This window comes from Triturus cristatus, chromosome 8 (genome assembly GCF_964204655.1).
Source record: "Triturus cristatus chromosome 8, aTriCri1.1, whole genome shotgun sequence".
Classification (NCBI taxonomy): domain Eukaryota; kingdom Metazoa; phylum Chordata; class Amphibia; order Caudata; family Salamandridae; genus Triturus; species Triturus cristatus.
Window position 1 is genome coordinate 278,020,775 of NC_140591.1, and position 14,187 is coordinate 278,034,961.

Consider the following 14,187-nt stretch of genomic DNA (forward strand, 5'->3'; position numbering starts at 1 on the left):
AATGAGACTATGATGGCATACACACAGACCATGGAGGGAAGGTGGGAGGGGGTCAGGGGCAGCTAGCTGACCACACAGGGAAGGTGGGAGGGGCCATGGCAGCACAGAAGACCATGCATGGCAAGCGGGAGGGTTAGTGGCAGCACAATGGCTATGATGGGCAAGAAGGAGGGTGCAGGGGCATGCACATAGGACCATGGAGGATAGAAGGGAGGGTCAGGACCTGGGCACAGACAAGAGAGTTCAAGGGAAGGGGCCTCACAACAGACCACGCGGGGCAGGCAGGAGGAGCAGTTGCAGCACAACAGACCAGGGAGGGCAGAAGGGTGTGGCAGTAAAATGGACCATGGAAGACAGGAGGAAGGGGATAGGGGCATGGCATTTGGACAGGCAGGGTGGAGGTGGCAGGGACAGGTTACAGTCATCTGACAATGCTAGGCAGGTGGGAGGGGAGTGGCAGCTCAACAGAACACTCAGAGTAGATAGGAGTGGCAGGTCCATGGAACATGGTGGGCAAAAAGGATGGAGCAGGGGCATGCACAAAGACATCGGAGGGCAGGGGGGGAAGGAGAATAGGTGCAGCAAGCTAAGCACAGAGGCTAAGCAGGAGGTAAATGATGGGCCATAGAATTGGGCAATGGAGGGCAGGAGGAGTGGACTGGTACATCATGCTAAATGGAGGGCAGTGGCAGCACATCAGACCATGCATGGCAGGAGGGAGGAGGCTAGTCCATGGATTCAGACAACAGAGCATAGGGAGGAGGTGGATGGGGCAGCAAGCTAACTGTTCAGAGAAGGTGGGTATTAGGAACTTTATTGTTTTTAAAATGTGTGTCTGTGCGAACTACTTAAAATATGAACAAGTATGCAGCATAATCTCACTTTTATTCAGGAAGAAGAGGACGTTTGTGACTGTGACTCCGGGCTCACTTGGCAGAAACACCCCCTGACCCTCCACCCCCCATCAAAAAATTTAGTGCTTGTGAAAAGGGTAGGTAGACGCAGTGTTATATAGAACATAGTCCTGAGAGCACGATTGAAAATGAAAACTAGATATAGTATATGGTATAAACTATGCCCCAAAAAGTGTGATACAAGATGAACCGGGGCGTGAAATCTAATATGCAATACATTTTGCGCAATGACAGATTCATTGGAGAGCGCAAGATAGCACAGGCACTAGCGCGTGCTATGTGATATGCGGCTTGGAGTGTAATATGCACAGGGCAGTGTTGTGTAACCTAACTAGTCTCTAAAGTTGTAATATAATATAAAATATGTGCTGGGGAGTGTAACAGCCCCCTCCTAAAGAATAAAAAAAAAAAAAAAGGCCATGACCCGGGGGTTGGGGTCCCCGGGGCCGATTAAGGCCTTGGGAGGGCCAAATTAATTTTTTTCAACAAAAAATATTAGGGTGCAGGCCCTGGGGGATGGGGTCCCCAGGGCCAGTAAATTAGAAAAACAAGGGGGGCCACACAGCCCTCCTTCTTAAAAAAATAAATAAATAAAAGACCGGCATCGCGCCGGAGGCTACGCCCCCTCCTTGCAGCACTCTGCAAACGCGCCCCCTGGCCAGTTGTAAGTTGGGGAATTAATTCCCCTTCAATACTGAGGGTCCCTGAGGGCCAACTAGCCCAAAATGTATCTCCAGTATGCGCCAGGGAGCTGCGTTGCAGACAGGTGTTCTGAGGCCACGCCCCTTTTTACACCTCTATGCAACGCAGCTCTGTGGCGCTTACTGGAGGTACCTAGTGGGCTAGGTTGACCCTAGGGACCCTTAGGATTCAAGGGGACCTAATCTCTCAACTTAGAACGGCCACAGGGCGTGTTTACACAGTGGGGAAGTGAGGGGACGGGACCTGAGGTGACATGTGCAAACCCGCCCTGTGGCGCGTTTTAAGAGGTAGTTTTAATCCCCTGCCCTATTATATACTAGGGGCTTACAGAGGAGGTCATGCTGATCACAGGGGGACCCCAACGCATAGTGTTCCCTAGTGTATGTAGGTGTTTTCACTGTATTCTGAGTGTCTTTTAACATAGCACTGGCTCTAGGACTGGTTAGTCAGACTCAGTTACCACCAGTATCCGTCTGAAAAAGTTGAGGGTACAGGATGATTTTGCAACAAGGCTTCTTTCTGCTCTTCTGTTTGTTCTTTCTGCACGTTATCCTTCTTCCTGCACTTTTCTTCGTCTTTGAGGACTTCTGTTGCTTCTTTTTGCATTTCCTTTTTTTCTTTCTGTGCATTTTTTCTTCTTTCTTCACATGTCCTATCTCTGTAGGCATAGTTAGAAATTAGCATTTAAAAAACCTTTGAAATTCACTGAAAAAACCATAGGTTTCAGGCACGTTATAGTTAGGAATTAGCATTTAAAAAACCTTAGAAATTCACTGAAAAAACCATAGGTTTCAGGGGCGTTATAGTTAGCTGGACTTTTCACTCGTATAAAACCATTGAAATTCCCCTGTTATAGTTAGTTCAGCTAACTATAACTCACGCGCCCGCAATGCACTGCTGATGACGTCACATATTACATCACTCATGACATGGTCGGTGACATCACTCATGACATCACTGATGACATCTCAAAGTGCTTGAAGTGGAGGGGCACACTACTTTCTCCCCTGAAGGGGGTACATCAGGCCCGGTTCTAGCGGGTGGGCCAGGCCCACTCAAACATGACCTGCATGTCAGCAGAAGAGACCATGAGGACGGCCAAACATTGTGATGCTTTATCACTTTTTTTTTTATAAAGAGTTTTATATAGCGCGAACTTGACCCGAATCGGGTATTAGAGCGCTTTACATAGCACCAGTTGCATTACATGAAGACACATTCACTTTTGTTTACATTATTCAATTTCATCCAAAAGAAATACCAGCTATTTGTTGTAGTTTTAAGAGTGTGCACAGGCATGGACAGGATACTAAATAGAACTATGGAAACAAAAGTCTATGTCTACAATTGTACCATGACTTTTCTGACTGTTTTTACTATATTTAATAGTCCGGAATCTTTGCAGCTACAGAATCCATGTACAATGTTTTCCATTTATATTTGCTGTTTGAATTGGGTACAGATAAGGGGTCAAAATTCTTGCTTTAGTTGGTTTTGCTAATCTTTGTACCAGCTGGGACATTTAAACACCGGTGGTGTCAGTATAAAAAAAAGAAAATCGGCCAGGTGGCAACCCTAGTCAGGTGTAATTAAGGAACCTCTACAACACATTTTAAAGTTCATTGTTTTTATAAATTCTTTCTAAGTATGCTGCAGTCAGGTGGAGTGTATGAGGGAGTGGGGACAGGGTGTTAACCTGCCAATGATGCAGCAGGTGCAGTGGCACCGGAGACTAGACCGGTGAGCTTGCTTTTGCACCTCAATTATCTAACATAACGTGTTTTGTAAACTTCACGTCACCCAAGGGTATCTTGGCACTGAATAACAGAGGTTTATTGTTACCCAACTCAATGGTATTCATTTTATTGACTTCAGAAGGATGAAATGCTGAGCGGGACCGCTGGGACTTGAACCTGTGACCATGAGGTCGAACACAGGCCCCTATAGCGGACGCATCAGTCTACCAGACACACCTGTTTCTGTGTGTGGATTCTGAACGTGTTTATGTATGTTAGTCTTCGTATGATGCACACCATAATATACTGTAGGATGTGGTATACATTATATTATTCCCATAGTGACAGTGCATGCCTCATTGCGTAAGCAGCCACAAGAGAATCATAAATGTCTGACCATTATCTAAGAATATATGTGGAATTATCCTCTTCAGATGAACACATAATTGTTCATGTCAAACGAAGAAAATGATTAATGATCTCCTTTCATAGGACATCAGCACCCTAATACAAGTGATATCTAAAACAGACATTTTTCAACGTTCTGTTATTGTATTAGTTATGTTTTATTATGGCTTTTATTATAACTTCAGCGATTATTGTGATGTTATAAAGGTTAATGTCATGTGACATCACTTCATAGTAAGATTAAGGGTCAAAGGTCATATAATGTCACTTCTTGTGATGTCATTAAGGTCAAGGATGTGTGATGTCATTTCCGCTACCCCTGGTATTTTGGTGAATCAATGTCCATGTGTAACTCTGGGGCGTGTAGTCTACCTTCAGAATTGTTATAAATTTGACCCATATTGGCCACCCAAACGCACCCTTGGCCCACCCAGATAAAAATTCCTGGAACCGGGCCTGGGGCACATCCTCAAATCCATTGTTGCAAGACTATTGAACTACCACCATTGCAACACAATCTTGAGTTCAGCTAGAGAAAAGGGTGAACCGAGATACCAGGGAGCTGAAACAGCGACATACCTATCCAGACTTCATGCATGCGTTGCAAAATACTGGCCGTGTGTTCAACCTTGTAAAAAAGTGCTGAGAGAACGTGAACAAAAATGCACTATATTATACCTGTAAAAAATTGAGAATTGCTATGGATGGCAAACCACAGTGATTTTATGGATCGCAATGACCCTCTCAAATTGATGAACAGAACCTGGATATGAACTGTATAGACGAAAGGGTAGTAGGGTATAGATTGCGCAATGTAACTATATATTCTAAGAGGCAACAATTATATCATCTCTAATATGAAGGTGCTCCAAGAAAATTGAACAACGACCACCCACCCATTGTTAAATGTGTGTAAACACTTTTCTACACACATATAGTACAAGGAAAACCAATGTCCTAAGCCACACTCATATAGTAACGCAAAAACTAAGTCCACATGGTAGTCTTTTCCACTTCTCTTCTTTGATGCTTTATTCCAAGTCTTGTAAATATATGCTTCAGTTGTTCATCTCAAGAAACAGATAGTTACAGAGCCAACACGTGTTTCGTCTTACGGAATTAACCCAAGACTTCATCGGGGCACAAGCAACAATATCTGTAGGAAAAGTATAGATGCAATCCTCTTTCACAGTCAAAAGGTACCATCCATATGCTCATATGAATCCATCAAGTACAAGGTATTGACATTCCGCAAAGTAACTCCTTCAATAGGGAATCATCCTTAAACACTTGAGTTCTGTCCTGAGAAAGAATCATGATAACTACGACGGAGAGTGCTCCGCTGCAGATCCTGGTCGCCTTGGTCCCGCCGTACTCGCAATGCACCACCAGAGATGCGCCCACAGGGTCAGAAAATGGGGCCATGCAGGAAATTATATATATATATATATAGTCAATTATGCATATGCACGAATGGAGCAGAGGTGGGACAGAAGGGTACATGGGCAAGTTTCAGATTACATCTATTTGAAATTTTTCTAATTGCTGAAATATGAGATACTATGTTAAGACTGAATGGTTAAATGAATGGAATTGTGCTGGCTGTATAAAATTAATAATTTGGATACATAAATGCTGTTTATACAAGTGCACAATTTATAAAAATAAATATATTTTTTTAAACTATGCATATCCACTATTCAACTCATCTGCAAAAATGAAGGCTTTGCCTCTACTTAGCAACTTGCTGTAGCCAGCAACGCTTACATTCACGTATAGAACAAGAAATGCCACGATGTTGATTTTCATGTTGAAATGATTAAACTGCAAGCTATTGATTTGTTGTGAGTTTTGACCTCATGGTGAAAAAGGAGGAAATTGTGAAATTGGTTTTATATCTGGCCAAAAATACTACCATAGCCTTTGTATTATAGTACAATACCTGCATTTTAAACGCACTTCCGTCTTGTATTTTGATCTTGTGCACAGCACATTTAATCAGGCTGTTCGAGTAAGTATATCCTCATTTTGAAGTTTGCATAGACAAGCAAGCACTACAACTTGAGTGAAGTCAGCTTTCTACTGTATCACACTCCATCAAGTCTTGAGGGTCCTCTCATATTATTTCCACAAGAGCTACTCCCCTGCTCCCTAGCTGCTGTCTAGAGTTTCTAATATCTTCACATGTCCATGAAAAATTAAAGTGAATTAAGTATTATAAGCTCCAAATGCTCGGACAGCGAAGTGCTGGTCTGTACTTTGTGAATTCACACTTGGAATATTTTTATTGTTTGTTGAATTATTGCCATTAAACTTGTATTGGACTTCAATGAGCCAGTGTTGATGTTACCCAGCTTAAGAGAACTGAGCCGAGATCTGTTCCAGAAGACAATCAAGCGCAAGACATTACGCCAGGCATTTTTGTGTGATCAGGGATGGGGGGATCTAAATGGAACAAAAGTAAAACACGCTCCAACATTGAAACTTGTATAAGTTTGTAGAATATGGTTCGTCATCCCCCAGTTCATATACTCTACTCTTATTTACTGTAGATGGAGTAAAACTGTGCAACTCTTTCGCTTTACGCTTGCTTAAGAACTTATGATATAGAAACATATTTAAAACATTGTTACTTGCTAATTAACATATGTTCCCTAGAGGAGGCTCAATGTAGTCATTTAGCTTTCTTCTACAACTAAAAAAAAAGAAATCCTTTAAGGTCAACGCTGTGCCCTACAATTGTCCCTGCATGCAAAAAAAATGAAGTTACTGTCACAGGTCTCTCTTTTTTTTTTGTAAACAGATTTTATTGAGCGTTTATCCATACATTCATAGGAGTCAAGGCAAATTATGACATTGCTTCGAGATGCAGATAGTCACAGGCTCCAATAATCTACAATGACGTATCTAAGACAGGATAGCGCATCGTGCCAGCAGTTTAAGTCCACTGCTCTCTGCTGATGCTTTAACAAGAGCTCTGCAAGCTACATTGCATTTCATTCGTCTAGTGCGCTTCTGTTACGGTCATAGGTCTCTTATGTAATTTCTATTATTTATACCTTGCTAAGACCCTAACAAGTTTGCCCGCTATCTGTGGAACCCTCACAGAGGTTGTCGGTAGGGTTTAAGTTTTAGCATCTTCCTAAAATGAAATAACTGTTCATAGCAATTCATTCCTCATCATATCCACCATTTAGTTACTCAGATTTAAAGATTTGAAATATGCTTCAGCCCACGAACTGACTCTTGCTTGCTTTTCGTGCAAGTCAGCATGGCAATATAAAGATCTGTGAAGCAAGTTCATAATGACAAAACACATGCACACCTTTATCGGAAAACAGTGAAAGTTTTTGATCAATAGGTAGTTGAATCCTACACGCAAAGTTTGATAGGCATGATTTTGGCCAGTGAGTTTTGCAGGAATTGTAAACTTTGGATGAGATTCATGGATGAATCATAATTCAAAGAATTAACAATCATTCTGGCACCTATAAAGGGACATTCTATAATCGCATGTCTGTGCAGCTAAAAATAGGAAAAGTTGTCTCGAGAGTATAACTTCATAGTTTAGGCTTTGATCACTAGATTGACTCGAGGCTCCACAGTTGTGAGTCAAGAAAGTGTGTGTTGGTGCAGAGCAACCTATATGGGCTATTGAAATATTCTGGTACCTAGCCAATATGACACTCAATTTATGGTGTTTGCTCATCTATTAAGAGGGAGAGGTCACTTTCAGAACCTTTGCAGCACTATTCTCACCTTTAAAGCAGATTAAAGGCAGCGCGGCTTCTCTTGGCCTCAGGCTGTGTAGTTAGCTTCTCAGTTTAAAACATGAACTAATAAATTACCGAGTTACACCTTGTGTGGAAATTTTAGTTTAAAATAGGCTTAGCGAAGCATCATATTTTAGTATGTTTAATGACATGCCTATAACAGCCTACAGCATGTTTTCGAAGGTTCCTTGCAACTGAATGAATAAGTACGAGACCATGAGAATTTGGCTATCATCTGTTTCAAAATAGAAAAATTATACCGGAAAACGAAGACCTCAGAACCTAAAAAATTTGGAGCGATCAGTGGAAACGATCTTGGTCGAACATGGCAGTGCAAGACAATACAATTTTAGAGCAAAAGACATTAAGTGTACCGAGATTCTACAATACATTTCTATTAAGAACACCCTGGAAAAATCCAAGTACTGAGTGAATACACAAGAAGATAGTTCGCAAATTAACAAACACAATCCAATAACTGGAGTCCCTCAGAACAGCCAGCTTAACTTGAGGCCAGCTCTCGGTGTCCATTTTATCTTCATAACAGAAAGTTTGACTGTGCTTAACGTTCTTGTACACAAAAACATTTTATAAAAAAATGAAAAACCAAGAAAAAAAGTAAAACCTTTAAAATATGGAATTATTTCTTAGACATGCCAGTGGGCTGGGGTTAGGGATGTCTTCAGTGACCTAAGGAGATGTGTCTAGTGCGGCTGAGCAAGATTGCTCAACCATCTCTTCAGCTACACAACTGAATCAGTGCTTATCCGACAGTGTTGCTCTCCTTACCATGTGTGGAATTACAAATTGAAATGTTACCCAAAGAATCAGAACGCTGTAAGACATTTTTCCATGTTTATCACCAGCTCTCACTTGGCAGATATTTGAGAAGAGTAGTTAAGTAAATACATTACCTGTATTTCCTTGAATGGAGAGCAGGTCGTTAGTGACACCCCGTAGGGTTTCATATGTGGAATGGGTTATATCATACGTTGGAAGAATGATATCTCTCGAGTCCGCGGAGCCACACCAGGAAATGATTGGCACGGGACCTGGGGTATCATTCACCTTCCTGTTTTCAACCGGCCAATCTCCAACATTAATGTAAAATTCAAAATCCGGCAGTCGTACCTAGGGCATGCAAATTACAAAAAAGCAAGTTACTATAGGGAACACTGTGATTTGTAAAATAGATGCATATGTGAACATGTGTTGATAGTAAAACAGCATCAGACAACTGGGCAATACAATGTAAATCCTATAAATGTTAGAAAATGTTTGTAGGTGCAATGTACTACTATACAAAGGAGTTTGCACACCAATGGAAAGTAAAACTAATTTTCCACATCAGCGCAAATGATAACATGCTACACACTGCAATGACATGTTTCTGTTGCGTGGCAATGTAAAGCGTTGAACATTTCAGTGACTATACACGAAGAAGGAAGAGTTTATGCAAACGGGGAATGAAAAATAAATACAACAGGAATGCACTATTGTTAACTGTCACAGGTTTGCCTGACATTTAAAACATGACCAAAACATTCATGATCCCAACTTCTTAGGAAATTAAATAATATTAACATATTAATAAAGTGTAAATAAGTAAAAAAAAAAAGTACAATTGAAAGTTTTTAACCATTCGGTAAATGTGAAGGAATTTGAAATTGGAGGCTAAAAATGAAGTATGAATCCTCAGACAGATTCATGAAAGCAACGCAAGTGCATCAGACACAATATAGTATGGACGATGAGTGGCCTTCATTTTATTTAGAAAACCTTCATCCTTCCCATTAAAATGTAGGTCTTTTTTATTGGTTTGTGAATAAAATAAAATATTTCCTATTTTGAATATTTGTTTGACGAATGCTGGTTTCTGTATTTTAATGTCTTGAGTTGTATCTCAAGTTATCAAAATTGCTTAGGCCGGGGACCACATCCAGTAATTACTCAGTGGGGATCTCTGGATTCCATGAATGATTCAGTTGGGGTCCCCGGGTTCCAGGAATGAATAAGTGAGGGTCCACAGAATTCAATGGTTAAGAACAGCTGACCTAGGGGAACGCCGTAAATATCCATTGGTAAATCTTGGGGAAGCTACTTCAGGACTAATTCAACAGGTTCACTGTGCCGGGGACCTCTAGGCCAGAGGACTTCAAACTGTGGGGCGCGCCCCCCTGGGGGTCCCTGGATGGTTTCCAAGAGGGGGCGCGAATGCCTCTGCAATTATATGTAAATGAAGATGGCCTGGAACTGCGGCCTTATTTATCTGCTGCATTTCCTGCCTGTCTTCATTTACACGCAGCCCAGAGTGCTGTGAAGGGAGGTCACGGAGTGTCAATAAGTTGCCTAAAGGAAAAGAACTAACTAGTCCGAGTATTTTGTTTTTTTTCGCTGTCAGCTAACTGTATATGAAATAATGAGAAAACAGATTCACTGAAAAATAAAATCAAGTTGTATTACACACTGTCTAACATAGGCTGCTGCAAAATGATGCAGTGTTTGAAATAAAAACACTTTCCTACAAAATAAAGCCTTTAATACTAAGTGATCAGACTGCACCTAATGTAAGCATTTTCTTAAGTATAACACCCTTACAATACCTCTAAAAAAAATCGTTGTCACTTTAACGCATTAAACAGGGCCATTGGAATTATGTGGTAAGAGAGGACCAAATTATGCAACACGTTTGATTAAATTATGCAGGAAGAAAAGGTAAATTATGCCGCATAATCTGACTCATTTTGTGGATAGCATTATTTCATTTTTAGTCATGGTAACACTGAGGTGAAATATTATACCTCATTAGTACCAATTTAAGAACCAAATGTATCAATAAGCAACTGCAAGATGACAAATCAAACTTTATGAAGGGCATTCTACTGCTCTGGAACACGTCACCAGCCACGTTTTACATAATTTTTGATCCCTTCGAACTAGAATCACTTTTTTGTTAAAATCTGCAGATTATGCAACAGATGATGGGTAATGTAGCAAATGCGATAAATCCATAACAATGCAGAAAACGCTTCTGCCTCAGAAACGTACAATTCCAGTGGCCCTGGAATTAAGTAACTAATCAATTAACGGCTGGTAAGAGGATGTAGTGTAACAGCAATACTGGCCGACCTTAAAGCTGGGGAAAAAGGTTTGAGTCTTGACGGGAGGCTCAAACATCCTGTGATTCTGTAATGCAACTGGTGCTCATGTAAACTGCTCTGATACCTTCGGGTCGAGTACGCACTATATAAAATGAAAAAAAAAGCTTTGTTTCTTCTTTAACTGTTTGCACTACCACCCCACCCTTGCTTCCAAGCAAGCACTAACCATTCAGTGGCAGTTGTTTTTGTAAAAGGTAAGGGTAGCAGGGAGGAAGTCAGAAGGGTACCATTCAGATGCAGAGCTCTGGTCCTCTTGACCCCTGGGACCTCTGAGTAATGGTCCAGGATAAAGAGGAAAAGAGTGGGATTCATAAATATAGTCAACGAGATGGCCCAGAAGAGAAAGCATTGTGTGAGGGCTTCATTTTTATGGTTACAAATGGCCAAGACCGTTTCCTCAGAGAGATACCCCAAGGAAGAAGACGATCTAAGGGAGCCTTTTTTATATATAAAAAAGGGCCATCTATTAGAGCAGCAGGTAATGCTGTCAGGTGTGTAAGTGGCCACTGCTGCTCAATTATGGGCATCTTACCATGAAGTGGAGTGGGTGCCCATTTTTCTTGTTAGTATCAGAGCCCAGGTTACCCATGCTGCTTTTTAACATAAAGGTGCAAAAAGAATCACTGGTACTGCAGGTACAGTGGCACCAGGAGCGAGCCAGAGGTATGAGGAGACAGCTAAACCTTAATTATGGCTGTTTACTATCCTTCCTTCTTAGCATTAGGGCCCATTGTACACTTGTCAGTGTTGATTTGGGCCTCAGTGCAATAGCCCACAGGAGGGGGAAAATAATGCAGTGGATACACCTTTGTTTGGCCTCAGAGAAATGGCAGAGAAGGGTGTGTGGCTAGATAGGAGTCCATGTTTTAACAAACGGCAGAGGAGGCTGCCCTCTTTGCAAGGCAGTAGCTAACATTAGTGAAGCAGGTTCAGCCGCACTGGGGCCCAGGGGTCAGAGGGGCCCTCTAAAACACAATTATGACTGTTTCACTTTACAAATGGTGCATGGGAGCGTATTTTGTAACATTAGGACCAAGGGCACCATTGCAGATAAAGGAAGACCACATGTGGGAGCTCTTTTTTTCCTGAAAGGGCCTGTTTTAAGATTAGAGTGATGGTCCGGCATAGTGGCGATGGGGTATAAGAGGCAGAGGAGATAGCCTGCTACTCAGGACTCAAGTCATCATTTGTACAGCAAGAGTAGTTGCTTTGAGGTCCAGTGGAGCGAGGGGATCACAACACCTCAATTATAGGGGCCAGTATTTTGGGGTCAATAACTGTTTGTGTTTGATTCATTTGCTGTTTTCGAAGTCTCATATTTAGTGTGGTTCATGAGCTATTGAAAAAGTACTCCTGAAATGATTTCATAATCCATGCCCCCTACGCCCAGCCATTTCCCTCCCTCTCACCCAATCCTTGCTGTAACGTTTTGGAGGGGGGGGCTTGACATTAAAACATTTTGCTTAGGGGGGGCTCAGAGCAAAAAAGTTTGAAGACCTCTGCTCTAGGCTCTTCCTAGAAATGCAACAGGTTTCTAATAAATAGATGGTTACATTTTGTGAATAAAAAAATGCAATACTACAAGGATGGGCACAGTTAGTTCAGCTCACAAACGAACTTTAACCTGAGAATACCACTGTTTTATCAAAAATATCAGAGGTCTTACTGGTGGCAAACCTATAAAATGGGAGAAGTGAATATTCTAAGTATTAGCCTTGTGTAACAATGGAATACTGGTACCTTTCTGGCCAATGACAACAAAATCTCATCGGAAAACATTTTGAAATCTGTGTACTTCCCCAAGGATCGCCGATATATTTTGTTGTTCAGGACAGTGTAATGTACAATAGCGCCCCGCTTTTCAGCAAACCTCTTTTTGACTTCTGTCAGCATCCGCAGCAGGTCTATGCTGGGAAAAGGTACAAAGTCCTTTGTAACTTGGGGTTCCTCGGTTGGACAAGAAAGAGTTGTCTGCCAGATCTGAGGATCATCTTCTGGGCAGTCACAGTACTCGTGATAAACGGCCCCTGAAAATAAAAACCCTCATTAATATCTTTTACAGTATCCCAAGTAGTAATAAACACTTTCCAATTCCAAATTCAATTTCATGTTCATTGTGAAAACTAGCATCCCGAAATGTGAGCAATCCCTCATGAAAGAACCGCTGTAAACCATACCCTAGAATAACAGTTGCATGTTAATTTTTTTCTTGGTAAAAGGCCTTGTAAGCATCCTCCTACTCATGTTTCTTCTCCCAGTAATGTAACTATAATTCAGTAGTTTCATACTGCCAGTGTGCCCTATACCACATATGCAAATAGGTTGCTGGGGCCTCAGTAGTTTAATATATGGATGTCAAAAAGATGTTTATCCATAAAACAACAATTTTGTACGATACAATGACAATGAATTTAAACTTCTGAGAAAGAGACATCTTATAACAATACCAATGCTAATGATGTGTAATAATCATCCTACAACTTGTCTTTTCATCAAGCACTCCCATGTACAAATGCTTAGCACTGACAAAATCTTCCTCAAATTCCAGATATAACCATTAAGTCTGGATGCTCACCATAAAACCAAAGATGCGTATAATAATCCAATAATGTTCATCATTATACCAAAGGCACCACTGTGCCAAGGCTGGACTCCAAAAAATCCAAGGTGCCATAATGCCCAATTTATGTCAAAAGATTACCATTACTATGCTAGCGTCCCTAATATGACAGAGACTGACACAATTATGCCACAGATGAACCTCGTAAAGTAGGAAGCAACATATATATTTGGTGGTCTTGAGACTAGGCATAGCTTCCAAGGAACAACCCTGTTTAGGGAGAAGCACAATGCCAAACATACACACAGACCGACACATACATAAATGTGCACACAGGCATACACACAAAGATGCATGCTCAGTGAGGATCGGAACAGAATCTCTGTTGTGGATCCACCCCCTGATTTCCTAAACTCCTAGCTGATTCATGAACCAAACTCATACACTTTCTCTCTAGCTTCTGCAAGCCAGAATGGAGGCACATTTAGGTGCCTCCACTCTGGCTCTTGCTGGTACCATTCTTTCCTTTCATCCTTTCGACCCCCACTGTTCGCACACTTGGGGGTCGATTCTGATGTTGTTTGGAAGGGCTCGGAATCGGATTCAGGTTTGCCGAATCCGATCTGGAACCCTCGTTTCCGACCAAATCATCCACACTTCTCAACGACTGATTCCAATGCCTGAAAACCATTAGGGCTGTCCGAATCAGTTCCGAAAGGCATTCAGAGAGGTCGCGTCTTTTGGAGCCGAAATTGTACAGCTCTATAGACTCAGTTTTCCGAGCGAGCGAGTATGATGACCGATTTGGACAGCCGTTCCGAATCAGTTTCCCCAGAACGAATCGGCTGCCGGAATCTGTCTATGGGGGCCCATAGCAGGCTGCCCTTTCCAGGGGCCCTCCAAATCAGACCCGTGGGGGTACCCATGGGTCCC

The 14,187-nt window shown here is 41.7% G+C and overlaps 1 protein-coding gene across 1 annotated transcript in view; it reads right to left on the minus strand.

Moving 5' to 3' along the window:
* The window catches only part of POGLUT3 (protein O-glucosyltransferase 3), an 85,309-nt gene that overhangs the window by 24,824 nt on the left and 46,298 nt on the right, over positions 1-14,187 (minus strand). Inside the window, exons 3-4 of the mRNA XM_085621515.1 lie at positions 12,435-12,721; positions 8,448-8,664 (exon numbers count right to left, since the gene is read on the minus strand). Coding sequence (XP_085477641.1) covers positions 8,448-8,664; positions 12,435-12,721 — 504 coding nt within the window. The remainder of the gene's footprint in view (positions 1-8,447; positions 8,665-12,434; positions 12,722-14,187) is intronic.